General features: G+C 35.9%; 1 protein-coding gene across 1 annotated transcript; it reads left to right on the top strand.

Annotated features, from left to right (window-relative positions):
* The first annotated feature begins 438 nt into the window (after positions 1 to 438).
* On the top strand, positions 439 to 6158 carry LOC134376631 (olfactory receptor 5A1-like). The gene is made up of 2 exons (XM_063095119.1): positions 439 to 510; positions 5136 to 6158. The coding sequence occupies exons 1-2, from the start codon at positions 439 to 441 to the stop codon at positions 6156 to 6158; spliced, it is 1095 nt and encodes a 364-aa protein (XP_062951189.1).
* The last annotated feature ends 15061 nt before the right edge of the window (positions 6159 to 21219 follow it).

Raw genomic sequence — 21219 nt, 5'->3', positions numbered from 1 at the left:
AGGAGCTGGAGTAGGAGGAGTAGTTGCCTTGTCCGTGTGCTTTTCTGCTTCCATGGCAGCTTTTTTAGCTTGAAAAACAAATCTGTAAAAGGATGGTGTAAATACACAGGCTGAGTCAATACCCTTCAGCATAAAGTGGCAAAGGTGGGGGCTGGAAAACCTTTGACGCATTTGATCAAAGTTTAAAATGAGACAACATAGACCCAGAAGAAGGATTGTGGGTTACTTCTGAGAGGTCTACATTACCTGATTTGATTCATTTAAAAAGTTAAATTTGGGCAGTCTAAAGAATACTCTGTGGAGGGTATTATTCCTGACTTGAGTGGATGCAACACAACTTCAATGAACATGATTCTATATGAAGATTCTATATGAAGTGAGAGGCCATTAGTAAAGAATAAATGTAATACTTGGTCTTCTGAGGCTATTTCATCTACAATGTTTCTGATAGACAAAACTCTTCGGATTCTGTTTGCTGGCCTGCACCATGGTGAACTTTTTCAAAGTCAGGTGAGTAAATTTTAGGAAGGGCTGCAGATGAAATATCTTAAAGGAAAAGAGCATGTCGAAGGGGCCACTTTTTCATGTTGTCTTTCCTTTTTCTTCTTTTTTCATTTGCTAAACAAGATCAAATGGAGGTAAGCATGGGGTGAAGGAATAAATTATACCAAGAATTGTGTGAGGAAAAGCTGAAGAAAGAGACCCAAGATAAAATTTATCCCAATATAAACTTTATCCAAACAGAATAAGAAAGCTTAGGAGTCCTTGATAAATAAATGGCAACCAAAAATAAGGTTTAATTGGAAGTGGTAACATATGGGATGGTTGAGAAAAACAACATGGCAATTAAAAGGTGCCTATTAGATTCTCACCCATATCACTGGATTAATGTAGTTCTTTTTGTATGGCAGGCTGTGCTGTGATAATTTTATCTCTTAGGCATCTGTAGGAACAAGCTTTGCAGTGGTTAACATCTAAATGCTGAGATTCCCCTGTCTCTAGTTAAACTAGTGCATTTTGTAAAACATTTTAATACCTCATCATTTTGTCTTCCTGGAAGAAGATGAATTCTCCTTCAATTTGTCTCACTTCCCCGGCAAGCAATCAGCATTGCTTTTTCTGTTCATTTCCTGAAAGAGCATCTATGTGAAGAAATATGGTTATTGTGTTATTGAACTTATGTTCAATTATGTTGTTCTTGCCATGTTCATTTGTACAATATCGATCTCTGCCCTTCTAGAGACCTTTTTAAGAAATTCTGGCAAACCATGTGCGGGAGCCTTCTCTGGTCTCTAACTCCCTGCCTATATCTAGCTGGTGATCACCCACAAGATTTTGTCTCTGTCTTTCTCATGCCACACATCATTTCTTGCTGTCTTATGTCTCCATGGTCACATTTCTCATTTCACTGTGCTATTGGCTCCTTATGAGATCCTTTGCCTCATGCAAACCAAGTATAGTGCTTTGCACTCTATAGTGGTTAGAAGTAAGATTAATGCAGCAATTAATACATTTTAGTGAGACAGTGGAAAGTAGTATTTTAAGATGTGGTTCTGCAGTGTTATGTCAGTGATAGGATGTAGTGAGTAGACTGTAATAGATTTAGTGATAAGTTAGAAGATACATGTATAAAAGATGTTTCTAAGAGACTTACTTATATACCATGTTGACCAAAGACTTTTGAAAAATAATGGATGTTTTCTCCATACTCTAAAGAATGTACAGCAGTGTTTAAAGACACATAAAAATTGTCATTGAGACTGCTACTTGCATGCCAAAAAAAAAAAAAAAAAAGATGTGGGTCTGGACTTTGAGTATCTGGGTTTGATTCTCACTTCTGTCCTTCATGGATTGTGTTCGACTATTTTTCACTCTGATCATGGAAGGGAAAATAATAAGAGTACATAACTCATATGGCTCTGAGCCAAATTAAAATGATAAAATATACAATAATTCAGAATAGCACCTGGAATAGAGTATGCACTCAATAAATGTTAGCTGTCTAATAACATGCCTTGCTTTTCAGGCAAATTTAACGATATTAGGAGCAAAAAATATAAGCAAATCAAAGAGCTTGGGAGTTTTAGAAAAACTGGCCAGTGATAAGCGGGAGGAATCAAGTCTGTATAATAAGTATCATTGGCAGACACGTTTCTGGAAATATAGTAGATTATACATTACCAGAAAGCACTGAGAAAGCTAGGTAAAATCTAAAACACATGTTTTAATGGCTCAGACAGTGAGAAAGCAAATAAGTTAATGAAAGTACAAAGATGACAAGAAAGCACAAAACTCAAAAGGTAGTGAACTGGCGCCAGCATTTATCCAGAAGGAATCAACTCAAACCTGATGGCCTAAGGCCTGGGGTTTAATAGACATGTGTTCAGGGGTAGGTGAAAAAAGAGCGTGTGTGATTGGGTAAGAGAAAACCCCCACCACCACCACTGAAACAGGGACTCCCAGATGGTGACACTCTTGGAAAAACAGGAAAAAACCTACCTCACAAAATGAATCAGAAATATACACAACTCTCACAGCCTTAGATGGGAGACAGAGAAAAAGAAATGTTTCCAGATAATTCTTAACCTCAAACCTCTACTTATTTAGACATGTAGCCTAAATCTTATTTCTATGGTTACCCTGAAACACTCCAAATCATAATTTTTGTTTAAAGGGATTCTGGGTTGGTATTACCCTCACAGTACCTGGCAGAAGTGATATAACTCATTTCTGGAGGAACACATTTTAAACTCAGCTTTCAATGCTCCCTGCAGATAAAACAAAGGAACATGAAATTATGATCAAAATTCACTAATCCCTCAGGTAAATAGTGCACCTTGACCTAGAGTCAGCAATAACATTACACTGTAGAATCAAACTTGAAAAACGAGGTATTTAATTATTAAATGATAATTTAAATAGGTATGTTTAATGTTTAAATAAAGGATGCTATTGAAAGTGTGATGAGAGAACAAGAGACTTTCAAAATTGGCTATTTGGGAAAATAACAAAATGGAACCTCTAGAAAAGAAAACAAAACATTATCATTGAAATTTGAAACCCAATGGATGGGTTAAATGGCAAATTCACACAACTTATGATAGAATGAGATTGTTAGAGGAGAGATCTATAAAAATAAAACAGATCACAATAGAGAAATACAGGTAATAGATGTTTTATTGATGTGAAGGGTAGAGCAAAAAGATCCAGCAGACACCTAATCTGGATTCAAGACATAAAATAGAAACCTACAGGCAATTTTCAGAATCCTAATACCTTGTTTGGTAAACAGCACATCAGGCCTAAGTTTACCGTAGTGAATGAGTGGAAATAATAGTAAGTTGTGCATATGTTCATGATTACAAGGATAAATCAGTATGTATTTTCACTGCTCAATAAATCCCTTTGTTGTCATGGCTGTTGGTGATGATGATGATGAAAAAATTAATGAATAAAATTTCCTGCTCTCTTTTCACAAGGTTCTCTCTCCATTCCGTCTCACCGTGGACAGAATCATCCCCTCATTCTGGGATAGTAAGTGAATTTCCTGTCTGCTATCGTTTTGCTCTTCCGTGTCTATAGCAAACACCTTCACTTCGTTCTTTGATTAATCACCACATTCCTTCAGAATTTTTCTCAAAAAAGTGCACCAGGAAGCAATGACTGATCTGATTTTGGAAAAAGAACATTATGTCTTTTCTGAATATAGTGTAATCTTTTATGGGGACTTTCTCTTTTTATTCATTTTTGTAACTAGGAGACTGGGAAATGGTTGGGGAGACGAAAGACATTTTGGACAGCTAATATTTGTAAGTCATAGACATGGTTTATTCCATTAGTATCACAGGATTTCTCAAGGGCAATATTCAAGACTTAGACTCCTACCTTTAAACAAAACTCCCAGGCAATATTTGACAGCTGTTTTCCACATCTCAGGGCTTCTGATGATTTTCATTATAACTTGACTCGATCTGAATAAAAACGTGTTTGGGTTAGGGGATATTCAAATGACTACCTACAAAGAATGACAACTATGGTATCTTAAAGAGAACATTTGGTCGCTGATACAAAAATATTCTTTTGGCCTGAAGACTTAGTGCTTTGCTTTATCTAGAATTGTTTCATCGTGAAAAAGAAAAGAACTTCCTGAAAGAAAGAAAAGAACACGGCTTCAGTGTGCTAATACCCATGTAATTGCATAAGTACTTTAACTTTTACATGAGATCAAGTCACTTGCCCTTCTAGGAGAAAAGCCTTTATCTTGGGCACCAAGGATAGATTGACAGTAATTGAGAATCCAAAAGACTGTATGAAAGGTGGTACATTGTTGCAGTTTTCTGGGTAGAGGATTCAGAGTTTGCCAAGCTTTTTAAAAGTATCATTGACCTAAAGAAGATTAAGAATCACTGTCCTAGAAATACCTCATATATATCTCTGATGTGAGAGAAGAAAAATATGCACCTGCGAGGAAGAAAGATAATGGTTCTTTCAACCATCTATTTTATTTACTTCTCAGGAACTTTCCCAGAGTCATTAAGTTGTTTAAATCACATCCATTTCCAATCTGATTCTTGCTGTATGACTTTTCCCATCCTCCTGCTACATTATTCTTTCATCTCTCTGGGCTTTAAAAGCAGAAAGGCAGTTACAGAATTATCAGGACTTCTCTTGCAGAGATTTCATAGGACACCTACTCCAGCAAGCTCATTTTACACAGGAGGCCCAGAATAACTCAGGGTGTCCACAAGCATTGAGTGAATAGCAGATCCATGCCTCAACAGAATGATCTTGTTGCACCATATAGATAAATGACAATATGTTTCTCAGGTGGCCTGTCTCCAAAGCATCACATATTTGCAAAACCTGGCATGGGAAAATATAAAATTAAGAAGTTTTAGTTGGTATCATACTATTGATAATTTGCCATCTTTTATCTCCATAGAAGGAGTGATAATATTTATTGAAGAGAATTTCTTAGTTAGAGTTGATGAATGTACATGGACAGTACAAATTAACTCAACACTGATGATTCAAGGTTGTATATTTTGCCAGCTGTCTGACTGCAAAAATTAAGTGTATTTCTTTTTCTTTTTGGGGAATAAAACCACTTCCTTCTCTCCCTCTTTTCTCAGCAGGTGGCACCAAACAGATCTATGGAAGGGGATGGAAACCACACCTCTGTGGACATGTTTATTCTCCTGGGACTTTCAGATGAAAAAGAGCTGCAGCTCATCCTCTTTCCAGTCTTCCTGGGCATCTACATTGTAACCCTGATGTGGAACCTGGGTCTTATCATTCTCATCAGGATCAACTCTAACCTGCACACACCCATGTACCTTTTTCTCAGCTCCCTGTCATTTATAGACATCTGCTACTCTTCTTCCATCAGCCCAAGGATGCTCTCAGACTTCTTAAGAGATGAGAAAACAATTTCCTTCTTTGCCTGTGCCACTCAGTATTTTGCTGCAGACTGGATGGGTCTGGCTGAGTGCTGCCTCTTGGCCACCATGGCCTATGACCGGTATGTCGCCATCGGTAGCCCTCTGCAGTACTCAGCCGTCATGGTCCCTGGCCGCTGTTGGAAGTTAATTGCTGTGGCCTATGGGAGTGGTTTTCTTAGCAGTTTAGTTCAAACAGTCCCTTGCTTTCATCTCTCCTACTGTGGGCCAAATATCATTCAACATTTCGTTTGTGACATACCTCAGATTGTTTCTTTGTCTTGCTCCAATCCCTTCATCTGCCAAATGATTGTGTTTCTGGTAGCTATTTTTGTGGGGCTGGGCTCTTTGCTTGTTGTACTCTTATCCTATGGTTTCATCGCAGCTTCCATCCTGACAATATCCTCAGTTAAAGGCAGTGCTAAGGCCTTCAATACCTGTGCCTCCCACCTGGCTGCTGTGACGCTCTCCTATGGCACAGCCCTCTCTGTGTACATGCATCCTGGCTCTAGCCAATCCATGAAGCACAAGGTGTTGTCTGTTTTCTATGTTATCTTTGTCCCCATGTTAAACCCTCTGATCTACAGTCTGAGGAACAAGGACATCAAAGAGGCTCTGAAGAGGCTGATAAAGAGGTGGCACATTTACCTCAGTAAGAATAACATTTGTACAGCTTTTATTATCACTATGAGGAAGATAGATGTAAGAATATATAAGTGACCTCTTGTATATCACAAGAATCACGAGGTAGAGAAAAGTGAGAGTCTGGCTTCCTTGATTCTTGGTGCCATTGCATTTAGCTGCTCCCACCAAGTGATTTGTCTCAGGCAGTGCCACCAACATAAAATACCATTCAGAAAAACAGTTTTTGTGATTAGAACTCAAGTAGATTAAACCCTAAATGTGATTATATTTTTGAAAACAGAGATGTTGGCGGATACTACATGTAGAGAAATGACAAGAACCAAAGATGCCACACAACCTGTTCTCTTCTTCACTAATTTTTTAATTTATTTTTCACTATTAAGCAGTTATTTGTATTCTAAGAAAAATAAAACCAAAGAGTGCAAAAATTGAATATATAATCATTAAAATAATTTTTGAATTGGCACATAATTCATTATACAAGTTTATGGAGTATAGAGTTGACTATCAGTATTAGTCTACCGTATGTGATTATTGAACCAATATTATTAGCATGTTAATCAATACAAATCATAATTATTTTTTGTGTTCCCTGCCCAATTACTCCCTAACCCCCCTACTCCTCCCACTTTCCCACCTCTAGTGACTATTATTCTATTCTCTCCTTTTGAAAATTCAACATTTTATTGGGTTCTTTCTTCCTTCTTTCTTTTTTCCTCCTTTCTTTCTTCCTTCCTTCTTTCTTTCTTTCTTTCTTTTTCTTTCTCTCTCTCTCTTTCTTTCTTTCTTCTTAGATCGCACTTATGAGTGAGGACTGGTGGTATTTCTCTTAACATAATTATCTCCAAGCATATCCACGTTGCTACAAATGGCATGATTTCATTCTTTTTTTATGGGTGAGTAGAATTCCACTCTGTATATATTCCACACTTGCCTTATCCAGTCATCCATCAATGGACATGTAGGCTGGTTCTGTTATCTTGGCTATTGTAAATAGAGCTGATTTTCATTCCCTTGGGTATATACCCAGAAATGGGATGGCCGGATTGTATGGTAGATCAATCTGTAGTTGTTTGAGAAACCTCCATATTGTTTTCCATAATGGCTGTACTAATTTACAGTCCCTCCAATAGTGTGGAAGAGTTCCTTTTTCCTCCACATCCTCACCAGAATTTGTTATTCTCAGTATTTTGATAATAACCAGTCTAGCCAGGGTGAGATGATATCTCAGTGTGGTTCTGATTGCATTTGTTTGATGAGTAGTTATATTGAACATCTTTTCATGTACCTGTTGGCCATTCATATGTCTTCCTTTGAAAAGTGTCTATTTATCTCCTTTGCCATTTTTTAATTGGATTATTTGTTTTTTCACAAATTGTTTGAGTTCCTTGTATTCTGGATATGAATCCCTTGTTGGATGTATAGTTTGTAAATATGTTCTCCCATTGTGTAGTTTGTCTTTTCACTCTCTTGATTGTTTACTTTGCTGTGAAGAAGGTTTTTAGTTTGATATAATCCCATTTGTTTAATTATTCTTTTGTTGCTTGTGTTTTGGGGGTCTTATTCATAAAGTTTTTGCCCAGTCCTACATCCTGAAGTGTTTCCTTTATGTTTTCTTCTAGGACTTTTATAGTTTCAGGCCTTGTACTTAATTCTTTAATACATTTTGAGTTGATTTTTGGATCTGGCATGAGGTATGGCTCTAGTTTCATTCTTCTACAGATGGATAACCAAAGAGGTGGAAGATCTCTCCAATGAGAACTACAAAACACTGCTGAAAGAAATTAAAGAGGACACCAAAAGATGGAAAGACATTCCACCTCTATCAGTTGAAAGAATTAATGGTGTGAAAATGTGCATACTACTCAAGCAATCTACAGAGTCATTGCAATCCTCCTCAAAATGCCAATGATATTCTACAAAGAAATATGAAAGAAAAATCCTCAAATTCTAGTAGAACAGTAAAACCTGTTATAAGACTTGAATAACCAATCAATCCATAGCAAAAAAAAGTAAAACTGGAGGAATTACACTACCAGACTTCAAATTATACTACAAAGCTATAGTAACCAAAACAGCATGGTACTGATATAAAAACAGATACATGGACCAATCAAACAGAATAGATAACCCAGGTACTTACAGGCAACTGATTTTCAGCAAAGGCACCAAGAACATACATTGGGTAAAGGATAGCCTCTTTAGTAAATGGAGTGGGGAAAACTAAATATTAAAAATAATTTTTAAAAGAACATTTTAAAAAGAATATTCTTTGGTCTCAAACAGAGGCACAGCAAGAGAGTAAGTAAGAGAGCAAGATAAACAGAAAAAAAGAAGAGAATGGAAGGGAAGAAATACAAAAAAGGAGAGAAAAAGAGTGCAGTAGGGGACAGTATTTGTTTACTCTCAAATAAATTTATTCCTTCCACCATGCACTTGAGCCTGTAGATGGAGGAAATTTGTGGGGAAAAAATGGGAGAAAAGAGTGGTAGAAGGAAGGGAGCACTTTTCGGTCAAGGGTTGGGCAGATTCCTCAAGACTAGAAAGAAGGAAAAGTCATCAATTTCTGGGCATAGTTGTGCCTGGGGCATGCTCCATGGTAGCTTCTTAGATACTGTGCAAGACCTCAGAAATGATGGCTATTGTGTGTGCCTAGGGAGGCAGGACCAAGTTCCAGATAACTGAGCCTCAATACAATAGAAAATACAGCACAATGGAAAAGATCAACAAAACTAATTGTTAGTTTTATTAAACATAAACGATATTGAGATACCCTTAAATAGACTAATTAGGAAAAAAGGATAAGACTCAAATAAATAAAATCAGAAATGAATGAGAAGACTTTCCAATTGATAACACAGAAATGCAAGGTCATAAGAGATTACTATGAAACATTGTATGTCAATAAATTAGACAACCTAGCCCAAATGGATAAATTTCTAAAGTTACATAACCAACCAACACTGAGTCATAAAAAGATTGGAAATCTAAAGAAGACTAAGGAAATAGAATTAGTAATTAAATGTCATCCATCAAAAAAGCCCAGCACTGGATAGTGTTTTAGCTGTATTCTACCAAACTTTTAAAGAAGAAGTAATACCATTTTTTCTCAAACTATTCCACAAAATTGAAGAGGGGAGAATACCCTCAACTCATTTTACAAGGCAGGATCACTCCTAATCCCAAAGCCAAATGAAGACACTACAAGAAAAGAAAACTACAGACCAATATCACTGATGAACATAGATGCAAAATTCCTCAACAAAATTCTAGCAAATCATATTCAGCAGTACATTAAAAAGACCTTTTGCCATGAACCTGAGATGAGAGTTGGGTTTGATATACATAAATCAATAAATGTGATATACCACATCAACAGAATGAAAGAAAAAAAACACATGATCATCTAATAGATGCAGAAAAAGTATTTGTCAAAATTCAACATCTTTTCCTAATAAAAGCTCTCCGCACATTAGGCATAGAAGGAGCATACCTCAACACAATAAAGGCCATATTTAACAAGCCCACAGCTAACATTATACTCTATGGTGAAAAGTTGAAGGCTTTTCATCTAAGATCAGGAACAAGAAAAAGATGTTACTCTCACCACTTCTGTTTAACATGGCACTGGAAGTCCTACACACAGCTATTAGGCAAAAGAAAGAAATAAAAGGAACCCAGATAAAAAAGGATGAGTTACATTGTCTCTGATTGCTGACCACATCATATTATATATAGAAATTCCCAAAGACTACACCATAAACTGTTAGAACTGATAAACAAATACAGTAAAGTTTCAGGATAAAAAATCAACTTAAAAAAGATGCATAGTGATTCTATACATTAACAATGAGCTGTCTGAAAAAAGAAATTAAAAAAACAATTCCATTTACAATGGCATGAAAAATAAAATACTTAGGGGTAAATTTAACAAAAGAAGTGAAAGATCTGTATATGGAAAGTTATAAAACATTAATGAAAGAAATTAATTAGGACACAAGTAAATGGAGAGACATCCCATTTGAAGTGGAAAAATTAGTATTGTTAAAATGTTCACAGTACCCAAAGCAATCTGCAGATTCAATGCAACCTGTATAAATAACCCAATGTCATTCTTCACAGAAATAGAAAAAACAATTCTAAAATGTTAATGAAACCACTAAAGGCCAAGAATAGACAAACAATTTTGACCAAAAGGGACAAAGCTGGAGGCCTCACTCTTTCAGATTTTAAAATATACTACAGAACCCTAACATAAAATTGAGTTAATAATAACATGTCATTATTGATTCATGATTGTAATAAACGTACCACACTGATGTAACATAATAATAACAGGAGAAACTGTGGGGGAGGGTTATGGTGATAAAGGAACTCTCTTTATTTTCTGCTCAATTTCTTTTGAAACCTAAAACTTCTCTAAAAAGAAAGTCTATTACTGAGGGGAAAAAACAAGATGTATTACAAAGCTGTATTACAAGATGTATTTCAAAACAGCACGGTATTGGCATAAAAACAGACACATCAACCAGTAGTTAAAGACAGACAGCCCAGAAATAAACCTACACATCCAAGGTCAATTGATTTTTGACAAAGGTTCCAAGAACGCATGTTGGGGTAAGACAGACTCTTCAATAAATGGTATGTGGATACCCAGCATTTGCAACTGGATATCCACATACAGAGCAATGAAAATGGACTCATCTCATGCCCTATATAGGAATCAATTCAAAGTGTTTAAAGACAAATGTAAAACTTGAATCTATAAAACTAGTGGAAGGAAACATAGGGGAAAAAGCTTCGTGACTTTAGTCTTGGCAGAGATCTCTCACATCTGATCACAAAACCACAAGCAGCAAAAGCAGGAACAGACAAATGAAATTGCATCAGACTAAAAAGGTTCTGCACAGCAAAACACTGGATGAGGGACTTGTATTCAAAACACGAAAGGAACTCAAGCTGTTCAGTAACAAGAAAACAAATAACCCTATTAAAAATGGGCAAAGAACTGGAAGAGACATTTCTCAAAAGAAGACATAGAAATGGCCAACATATATATTGAAAATGCTTAACATCTCTAAATATCATAAAAATGCAAGTTAAAACCACAAGATGTCACCTCATCCTTGTTAGATTGACTATTATCAAAAAGACAAAAGATAAAAAATGTTGGTGAGAATGTGGAGAATAGGGAAACTTTAAGCACTGTTGGTGGGAATACAAATTAGTACAGCCATGTTGGAGAACAGTATGGAAGTTCCTCAAAAACTAGAAATAGGATTACCATGTGATCCGGCAATCCCACTACTGGATATATATCCTAAGAAAATGAAGTTTGCATGACAAAGGAATGTCTCCACCTCCATGTTCATTGCAGCATTATTCACAACAGCCAAGATATGGAATCAACCTAAGTGTCCATAAACAGATGAATGAATTTCAAAAATGTAGTATATACGTATATGTATACGTACATATATATGCACAATTGAATACAACTCAAAGATTAAAAACAAAACAAAACAAAAAAAACAAAAAATTCTGTCATTAGGGACAACGTGAAGGAAACTAGCAGACATTATGTTAAGGTAAATAAGCCTGGCATCGAGAGACAAATATTTTATGACCCCAATTATATATGGAATCTAAAAACCTCAAAGTCATAGAAATAGAGAGTAGAGTTGTGTTTAGCAGAGGCTGAGAAACAGCAGAGGGTGAATGGGAAAAGGGACGGCTTTTAGTCAGTGGGAGGAAGAAGCTCCTATGTTCTATTGCACAGCAAGGTGACTATAGTTAATGACAATGTATTGTATATTTCAAAATAACTAAAAGAGAGGATTTGAAATGGTCTTACCACAAAGAAATCATAAATATTTGAGGTGATGGATTTGCGGATGGCTCTGATTTGATGTTTGCATGGTGTATACCTCTGTTAAAATACACTTTGTACCCCATCAATATGTTTGTCAATGAAAAATAAACTAAAACTAAATTTAAAGAAAATGACAAGAACCTGGGGTGTCATACAGCCTATTCTTTTCTTCACCTATTCCTTTATTTCTTTTACTTATTTTTAATTGTTAAGCATTTATTTACATTCCAATGTAAAGCTAATAAAATAATGCATAAAATTAAATTATATACAAATTAAAAATGAATGTAGAGGCCTTCTTCATTTTATTTATATTTAATTTTTTTTTATTTTTAAGTGACACAATAATTGTTCATTTTTATGAGGTACAGTGCAATGTTTCAATATATGCATAAAATGTGTAATAATCAAATTAGGATAGTTGGCATATCCATCACCCCAGATTTGTAATTTCTTTGTAGCGAGAACATTCAAAATCTTCTCTTCATACTATTTTGAAGTATACAGTATATGAGGGTACTTCAAGAAGTTCGTGGAAACATGGAATTAAAAGATAATATGACTCCATGGACTTTTGGAAGACTCCTGGTATTGTTGTTGACTACAAGAACAGTCACCCTACTGTGTAATGGAACACTAAAACATGTTTTTCCTATCAATTGTAATTTTGTACCCATTGAACAACCTCTTCCCATTTTCCCTTTTCTCTTCCCCTTCCCAGATTCTAGTAACCACTATTCATCACTCTACTTCTACGAGATCAATTTTTTTTTTTTTTTTTTTTTTTAGATTCCACAAATGTGATCATGTAGTATTTGTCTTTCTGTAACTGGGTTACTTCACTTAACACAAAGAACTCCACTTCTATCCATGTTGCTGCAAAAGACAGGATTTCATTCCTTTTTACGGATGAGTAGTATTCCATTGTGTGTATATACCACATTTTCCTTATCCAGTTGTCCATCGATGGACACTTAGGTTGGTTCCATATCTTGGCTATTGTAAATAGAGCTGTGAGGAACATAGGAGTGCAGGTATCCCTTCGACATGATGACTTCCATCCCTTTGGGTACATACCCAGAAGTGGAACTGCTGACTCATACAGGGAGTTGCATCTGTAGTTGTCTGAGAAACCCCCATACTGATTTCCATAATGGCTGCACTAATTTATAGTCCAATAAAAAGCTTATGAGTTCCCTTTTCTCCACATCCTCTTCAGCATTTATTATTTTTTGTCTTTTTGATAATAGCCGTCCTAACTGAAGTGACATAATATCTCATTATGATTTTGATTTGCATTTCTCTGATGATTAGTATGTTGAGCATTTTTTCATATACCCATTGGCCTTTTCTGTCTCTTCTTTTGCAAAATGTAGATTCAGATGTTTTGACCATTTTTAAATCAGATTATTATCTTTTTTCTTTTGAATTGTTTGAATTTCTTATATATTCTGGATATTTTGTTTATGATTTCTCCTCTGTTTATGTATACTTGTATTGAAATATCACTTTGTAAGAAATGACAAGAACATAGGAGGCCACACAGCCTGTCTTTTCTTCACTGATTTTCTTTCTTTCTTTTTTTTTTTTTTAGTTATTTTCAAATGTTAAGCATTTACCAATATTCCAATAAAAATAAAATACTGCAAAAAATTATACATATGAAAACTAAAAATAAAATTCAAAAAGAAAAATTTATAATTTTGGTCTCAAAAAGAGACACAGAAAGAGAGTGGGTAAGAAAGAGAAAGAGAAGGGAAAAATTGAAGATAAAAGAAAGACACACCGTGGGGCTGGGCAGTATTTGTCTAGGGTCACTCCAAATAGCCTTGTTCTTCCAACCTTGTCCCTTGAGCTGATATAACAAAGTGAATTATGAAAAAGGGATGGGAGAAAAGAATGGTAGAAGGAAAGAGGCACTTCTGAGGTCAAGGGCTGGGGAGAGCCCTAGACATAAGAAAGAAGTCAAAGTCAGCAATTCGTGGTCATAGGTGGGCCAGGAGCATACTCTATGGTAGCTTCCAAGAGGCCGTGCAAGATCTCAGAAAAGATAGCTGTTGTATGGGTCCCAGGTACCTGAGTCAGGGATTCCAGGGCCTTAACTTTGATCAAGGAGCAGTAGAGCCACCAGAACTAGGGATGCCATGGAGACTTAACATCCAACCAAAACAATTTTTTAAAAAATGTATGCAGAGCTATTTCTTCAGGCCATAGTTTATGGACTGAATTTCATACATATTGCATTAGCGTTTATGCAGTACTTTACACTTCATGCAGTTATATCTCATAGATTTGATTTTTTTCTATCCCCATGTGAGATTGGCAGTTGAGAGATTTTCTCCGTTTTACAGATGCAACATTTGGGTATATGGAGGCCTGCCGTGCTCTTCCCAGTGTAGGCAACAACCCATCTTTAATCTCACTAAGTGTGATGTGTGGAACACAAATGGTTCTCACTCACCAAAACTATTTTCCCTGTTAGTCAGCGACTGTGCCCAAATCCATACTTATGGCGTTATTCTTCAAAACTATTTAAGAAGCTATTATTTTAAAGGATCAAATTATTATAGTTCTTATAAGGGGGGACATAGAAGTACTCATCTATTAATAAGAGTTAAGTTAAGTAAAGTCACTGAACCCCCCCAACCCCCTGTTTCTGAGGTAAGATTGGCTGAAGAAGATCACACCAAAAATAGGGCCTGGTCCAAAACGTCTCTGTATCATTAGTACCTTGCAGGATAAATGACCTCTGTTCCCCCCACCCCAACTCCCCCCGCAACCAGAAAATTTTATGGGAATGACCTTAAATAGATATTTTTAATAAAGGAATTTATGGAGGATTAAAAATGCAGTATAATGTGATTGAAAGATTTTCATATCAGAACACATATACTATATCTACTATTACTAAATAAAAGGCATGATGTAAACTACTCGCTCAGATTTGTGCTTTGTAACCTATTTCAAAATTAATCTTGTGTATATTTAAGGTATATGACATGATGTCATAAGATACATGTAATAGTAAAATGGTTATTTTAGTGAAACTAATTAACATATTCATCATCTCACATAGTTTCCCATTTCTTCACTCTGTGGCAAGAACAGCTAAAATCATTTTTTTTTAGCTTACATTGTTTTATCTATCTATTTATTTATCTACGCATAATAATTGCACATACTCATACTTATGAGGTGCAATGTGATGCTTCAGTACAAGTCTACATTGGGTAATGATCAAATGATGGCAACTAGCATATCTATCACCTAAATATTTATCATTTCTGTGTTGTGAGAACATTCAAAATCTTCTCTCACAGCGATTTGAAATATACAATACGTTATTGTTAACTGTAGTCACCCTAGCACGCACTAAGTCCCAGAACTTCCTTCCATCTAACTGTAATATTGTACTCATTGACCAACCTCTCTCCATTTCCCCCTCTCCTCTTTTCTCCCATTCTCTGATAACCACCGTCCTACTCCCAACTTCTTTGAGATTAATTCTTCTTCTTAAATTTTAATTGAGACATTGTAATTATACATACTTATGGGGTAAAATCTAATGTTGTAGATTCAACATGTGAGTGGGATCATGTGATATTTGCCTTTCTATGCCTGGCTTATTTCACTTAACATAATGTCTTTCAGGCTCATCCTTTCATTACAAATAACAAGATTCCATCTTTTTATGGCTGAATAGTATTCCATTGTGTATATATACCACATTTTACTTTTTTTTTATCCATTCTTCCCTTGATGGGTATTTAAGTTGACTCCATTTCTTGGCTGTTGTATTGCTGCAATAAACATGGGTATGCATATATCTCTTTGACATATTGATTTTCTTTTTTTTTTTTTTTTGATATATTCCCATTGCAGTGATTACAGGATCATATGGTAGTTCTATTTTTAATTTTTTGAGTAAGCTTCATGCTGTTTTCCATAATGGCTATACTAATTTACATTCCCACCAACAGCATATAATAGTTCACTTTTCTCAACATCCTTTCCAGCATCTGTTATTTTCTGTCTTCTTGATGGTACCCATTCTAACTGGTGTGAAGTACCATCTCATTGTGGTTTTGATTTGCAATTTTCTGTTGGTTAGTGATGTTGAAAATTTTTTCATATACCTGTTGTCCACTTGTATGTCTTCTTTTGTGTGTGAGGGTTTTTTTTTTTTTTTTTTGGCAGCTGGCCATTCCAGGGATGTATGTCTCTTTGGAGAAATGTTCACTCAGGTCTTTTTCCCATTTTTCAATAGGATTAATTGTGGTTTTTTCACTATTGATTTGCTTGAGTTCCTCCTAATTTCTGAGTATTAACCTCTTTTATTAATTTTTAATTTATTTTTTCTTCATTGATCATGATAGCCTTCTTCATTGCTTTGTAGAAATTTTGATTTAAGTATTTATATGTATAGAAGATCATTCTCACTTTTTTCTATTTGCATGAAATATCTTTTTCTACACCTGTACTTTCAGTCTATATGTGTTTTTATAAGTTAGCTGTGTTGCTTGTAGGCGGCATATGGATGAATCAAGTTTTTTAAATCTATTAAGTCTATGTCTTTTAATTGGGACATTTAACCCATTCACAGAGAAAATTATTATTGTATGTTAGGTCTTACTCCTGTCACTTTGTTGATTGCTTTCTGATTGTTTTGTGTACCATTTGTCCTTTTTTTCCTCTCGTACTGTATATCTTTTCAGTTTGGTGATATTTTGCATTGATTAGGTTTGATTTGTATCTTTTTCTATTCTGTGTATGGTTTTTCCAGTATTTTATATTTTGGAGTGCTTTTTATAAAGGTTCCTATAATTCTTTCTCTTCTATATGTAGAAATGCCCTGAGAACTTCTTGTAGGGTTGGTCTAGTGGTGATAAATGTTCTCAGCTTTTGCTTTTCTGAGAAAGGATTTTCCCCCCTTCATTTCTGAAAAATAGTTTTGTTGGGTATGACATTCTGGGTTGGCAGTATTTTCTTTTAGTACTGTGAATACGTCATCCTGTTCTCTTCTAGTCTTTAGGGCTTCTGCTGAGAAGTCTGTTGTTAGTCTCATGGGGATTCTTTATAAAAAACTTGGTGCTTTTCTTGTGGAGTTTTTGGAATTCTCTCTTTATCTTTTACTTTTGACAGTTTGACTACTGTATGCTTCTGAGAGGACATTTTTGGGTTGAATGTATTTGGAAAACTTTGAGCTTCCTGAATTTGGATGTTCATATCTCTCCCAAGACTAGTGAAGTTTTCAGCTATTATTTTATTAAATAGATTTTGAATTTTTTTTTGTTTTGATTTTTAGTTTCTTCTCCTTCTGGAATGCCCATAATTCAAATATTTGTTCACTTAGTTGTATCCTCTATATATTACAAGCTTTGTTTATTCTTCTTTACATTTTTTTTCTTCCTGAGTTATTTCAAAACAGCTTTCTTCCAGATCAGAAACTATTTCTTCTGCTTGATCTAGTCTGTTGTTTAGGATCTTAAATGTGTTTTTATATCATTCCATGAAGTCTTCAGTTCCAAGATTGCTGTCTGATTTTTCAATGATAGCTATTTCTGTTAAATTTCTCATTCCAATCATGAATTGTTCTTTTCTGATTTCATTGACTTGTTTGTTGGTATTCAATTATATCCCAGTGAGTATTCTTAGGATTATTCATTTGTAGCCCTTTTGTGTCAAGTCATCAATTTCCAATTCTGTGGGATCAGTTACTGAAGTATTATTGTTTTTCTTTGTTGCTGTCATGTAACCTTGTTTTTTCATGGTTTTGATTCCCTGTGTTGATATCTTTGCATTTGTTGGAATAGTTGCCTCTTTGAGTTTTGCACAGTGGCTTGTATGGAGAAAGACTTTCACTTTCAGTTGTGTCCTGGGATGTCAATTGGGGAGTGTACAATTTCTATGTTCTAGATCAGGGCTGTAGTATGAACTCAGTATAGTTACTTGAGCTATAATCCACATTTTCTATGTGTGCAAGTTCTTCAATGGTCTTGGCTCATGAGTTTTGTGGAAGTGGTGGCACAGCTTTGCTTGTGGTGCCTCACTGGGTTGGTTTTCAGGCCAGGGTGTGTGCATGCACACTGTGGTCAGTCATCTCAGGAGATGGCTCAAAGGAGATGGGGTTGCTGGGCAGATTCTCAGGCTGGGGGTGAGGGTACCTGGCATGTCAGAATCAATTGAACTGGTACATCAATGACATAGTCACTGATGATTTTGTAACTGGAGGCAGGTCTGCCACGGGTGCATCATTTGGGCTATTTCTCACTTGGATGCTTGTGCATGTGATGGCTCATCAGCACAATGGTGGGTACACCTAAGACATGACAGCTGGGTTGTTTCTCTGAGTTTGGGGTGTGGGCATGCTTTGGTTTGGCTAGCTATGTGGGTTTGATGTGGGCAATCTGCTGAACCACTTCTCAGAACCAATTATGAGGTTTTGCTTACCTTGGTCATTCAGGAGTGGGTCTGCCAAGGGTGGGGGCACCGAGCTGCTTCTTGGGTAGTGGGTATGACTGTGGGTTGGGGCTTCTGAGAAGTGGGCCAGCCAGCTGTTACTCGAGAGCAGATCATGATTTAGGGGTGGGCCTGCCAAGAGGGGGCTTACCACCTACTTTTCAGGCAGTGGGTAAGTTCACCTGGTGGGCCTGCCAAGAGAGGGCCCAGGCAGCTGGTTCTCAGATGGTTGGCATGGTCATGAGGAGAACCTGATGAGGGAAGGTCAGTCAGCTGCTTATTGGGTGGTAGATCAGGGAAGGATGTGGGCTTGTCTAGAACAAAACTACCTGGCTTCTTCTCTGGGAGCACAAGGATGCACTTTGGCTCCAGCAGCTAAACTAAATACATCAACTAAGCTATGCACTACATCCAATAAAAAAGCTTCCCTGTACCTAATATTTTCTCTCATTGTTTAGGTTGTCTGTTCACTCTGCTCATTGTTTCCTTTGCTGTGTAGAAGCAGTTTGATGTAGTCCCATTTTTTTTTGCTTGCCAAGAATACTAAATCTGGCAAGACTCCAGAAATGAAGGAGAAATAGTGTATTTCCAGCAAAAACAAACACTATGAGAGTTCACCACCAAACGACCATCCCTACAAGAAATCCTCAAGGGAGTCCAGAATCTGGAATGGAAAAAAAAAAATGGTAATCATTACCATGAATACACAAGAAAAAACAAAACCCACTGGAAGAACAAAAATACAAGTGAGAAACAGAAAGAAACTGCATCTTACCACCTCCAAAAATCAACCAACACTGAAAACAAACAAAAACAGGAAAACAAAGACACAAAAGATATTCTCATCATCCTAATGAAAAGTTCAATAAAATGCACAAAGTAAGACAATACTTTCAGTAACAACCCTAACTGTAAATGGATTAAATTTCCCACTCAAAAGATGAAGACTGGCTGATTAAATCAAAAAGCTAGACCCAACTATATTCTGCCTACAAGAGACTCATCTCACCTGTAAAGGCACACACAGACTGAGTGAAGGGATAGAAAATGATAAATCACAAAAATGCAAACCAAAAGCAAGCTGGAATAGCTATTCTTATATCAAATAAAATAGACACTCTCACCCCAGTTAGATTGGCTATTATCAAAAAGACTGAGAATAACAAACACTGGCAAGGATGTGGAGAGAGGGAAACTCCTCTACACTGTTTGTGGGACTGTAAATTAACACAGCCATTGTGGAAAACAGTACAGTTGTTTCTCAAACAGCTACAGATAGATCTTCCATATGATCCAGCAATCCCACTTCTTGGTATATAACCAAAGGAATGGAAATCATCATGTCAAAGGGATACCTGCACTATCATGTTTATTGATGTTCTATTTATGATAGCCAAGAGTTGGCACCAACACAGAACACAGAACACGGAAAAAGCATTTGACAAAATTCATCATCTCTTCATGACAAAGACTCAAAAAATTAGATATAGAAGGAAAGTATCACAACACAATAAAAGCCATATTTGACAAACTCACTGCCAATATCATCCTAAAAATGGGAAAAAGACAAAAATGCCCACTCTCACCACTTCTATTTAACATATTGGAAGTACTAGCCAGAGCAATTAAGCAAGAGAAAGAAATAAAGGGCACTCATATTAGAAAAGATGAAGTTAAACTATCTCTGTTTGCAGAAGACATGATCCTCTATAAAGAAAAGCCTAAATACTCTACCAAAATCCTCTTAGAGTTGATAAACCATTTCAGTAAAATTGCAGTCTACAAAATGAACACACAAAAATCAGTAGCATTTTTATACTCCAACAATGGACTAGCAGAAAAAGAAATCAAGAAAGGTAGCCCATTTACAATAGTTACCAAACCAAAAAATACCTAGGAATTAATTTAACCAAGGAGGTGAAAGAGCTCTACAAGGAAAACAACAAATCACTGCTGAAAGGAATTACAGAGGACACAAAAAGATGGAAAGACATTCTATGCTCTTGGATAGGAAGAATAATTATCGCGAAAATGTCCACATTACCCAAAATGCTCTACAGATTCAATGCAATCCCCACAAAAATACCAATGACATTCTTCACAGAAATAGAAGAAACAATGTTAACAGTCATATGGAACAACAAAACACCCCAAATAGCCAAAGTACTCTTTTGCAAAGTAATAATAGTAATAATAAAGCAAAGGCATAACACTACTTGACTTCAAATTATACTACAAAGCTATAAGTAACCTAAAATAATGGTACTGGGATAAAAACAGTTATTCAGACCAATGGAACAGAATAGAGAACCTTGAAATCAATCCACAAACTTACAGCCAACTGATCTTTGGCAAAGGCAACAAGAATATACATTGGGGGAAAAGACTGCCTCTTCAATAAAGGGTGCTGGGGAAACTGGACATCCACATGTAGAAGAATGATACCGGACTCATACTTCTCACCACATACCCAAAACAACTCAATGTGGATTAAAGACAAAGAAAAGACCTGACACTATAAAATCCTAAAAGAAAACATAGGGAAACACTTCACGAAGAAGGACTGGGCAAAGACTTTATGAACATGACCCTCAAAATAGAAGTAACAAAAGAAAAAAATAAACAAATGAGAATATATCAAACTAAAAAGCTTCTGCACAGCAAAAGAAACAATCAACAGAGTGAAAAGATGACCAACAGACTAGGACAAAATATTTGCAAACTATGCATCCAACAAAGGATTAATATGCAGAATATTTAAGGAACTCAAACAACTTAATAGTGAAAACACAAATTACCTGACTA

This window comes from Cynocephalus volans, chromosome 4, assembly GCF_027409185.1.
Source record: "Cynocephalus volans isolate mCynVol1 chromosome 4, mCynVol1.pri, whole genome shotgun sequence".
Classification (NCBI taxonomy): Eukaryota; Metazoa; Chordata; class Mammalia; order Dermoptera; family Cynocephalidae; genus Cynocephalus; species Cynocephalus volans.
The sequence above is the reverse complement of the archived record's forward strand: the minus strand, read 5'-3'. Positions and strand labels throughout refer to the sequence as shown.

Bases quoted from the DNA above. Each gene is read 5' to 3' on its own strand.
- LOC134376631 (XM_063095119.1), top strand. From the start codon at position 439: ATGTTTCTGATAGACAAAACTCTTCGGATTCTGTTTGCTGGCCTGCAC. The intron at 511-5,135 runs GTGAGTAAATTT...TTTTCTCAGCAG, and splicing joins GTGAACTTTTTCAAAGTCAG to GTGGCACCAAACAGATCTAT.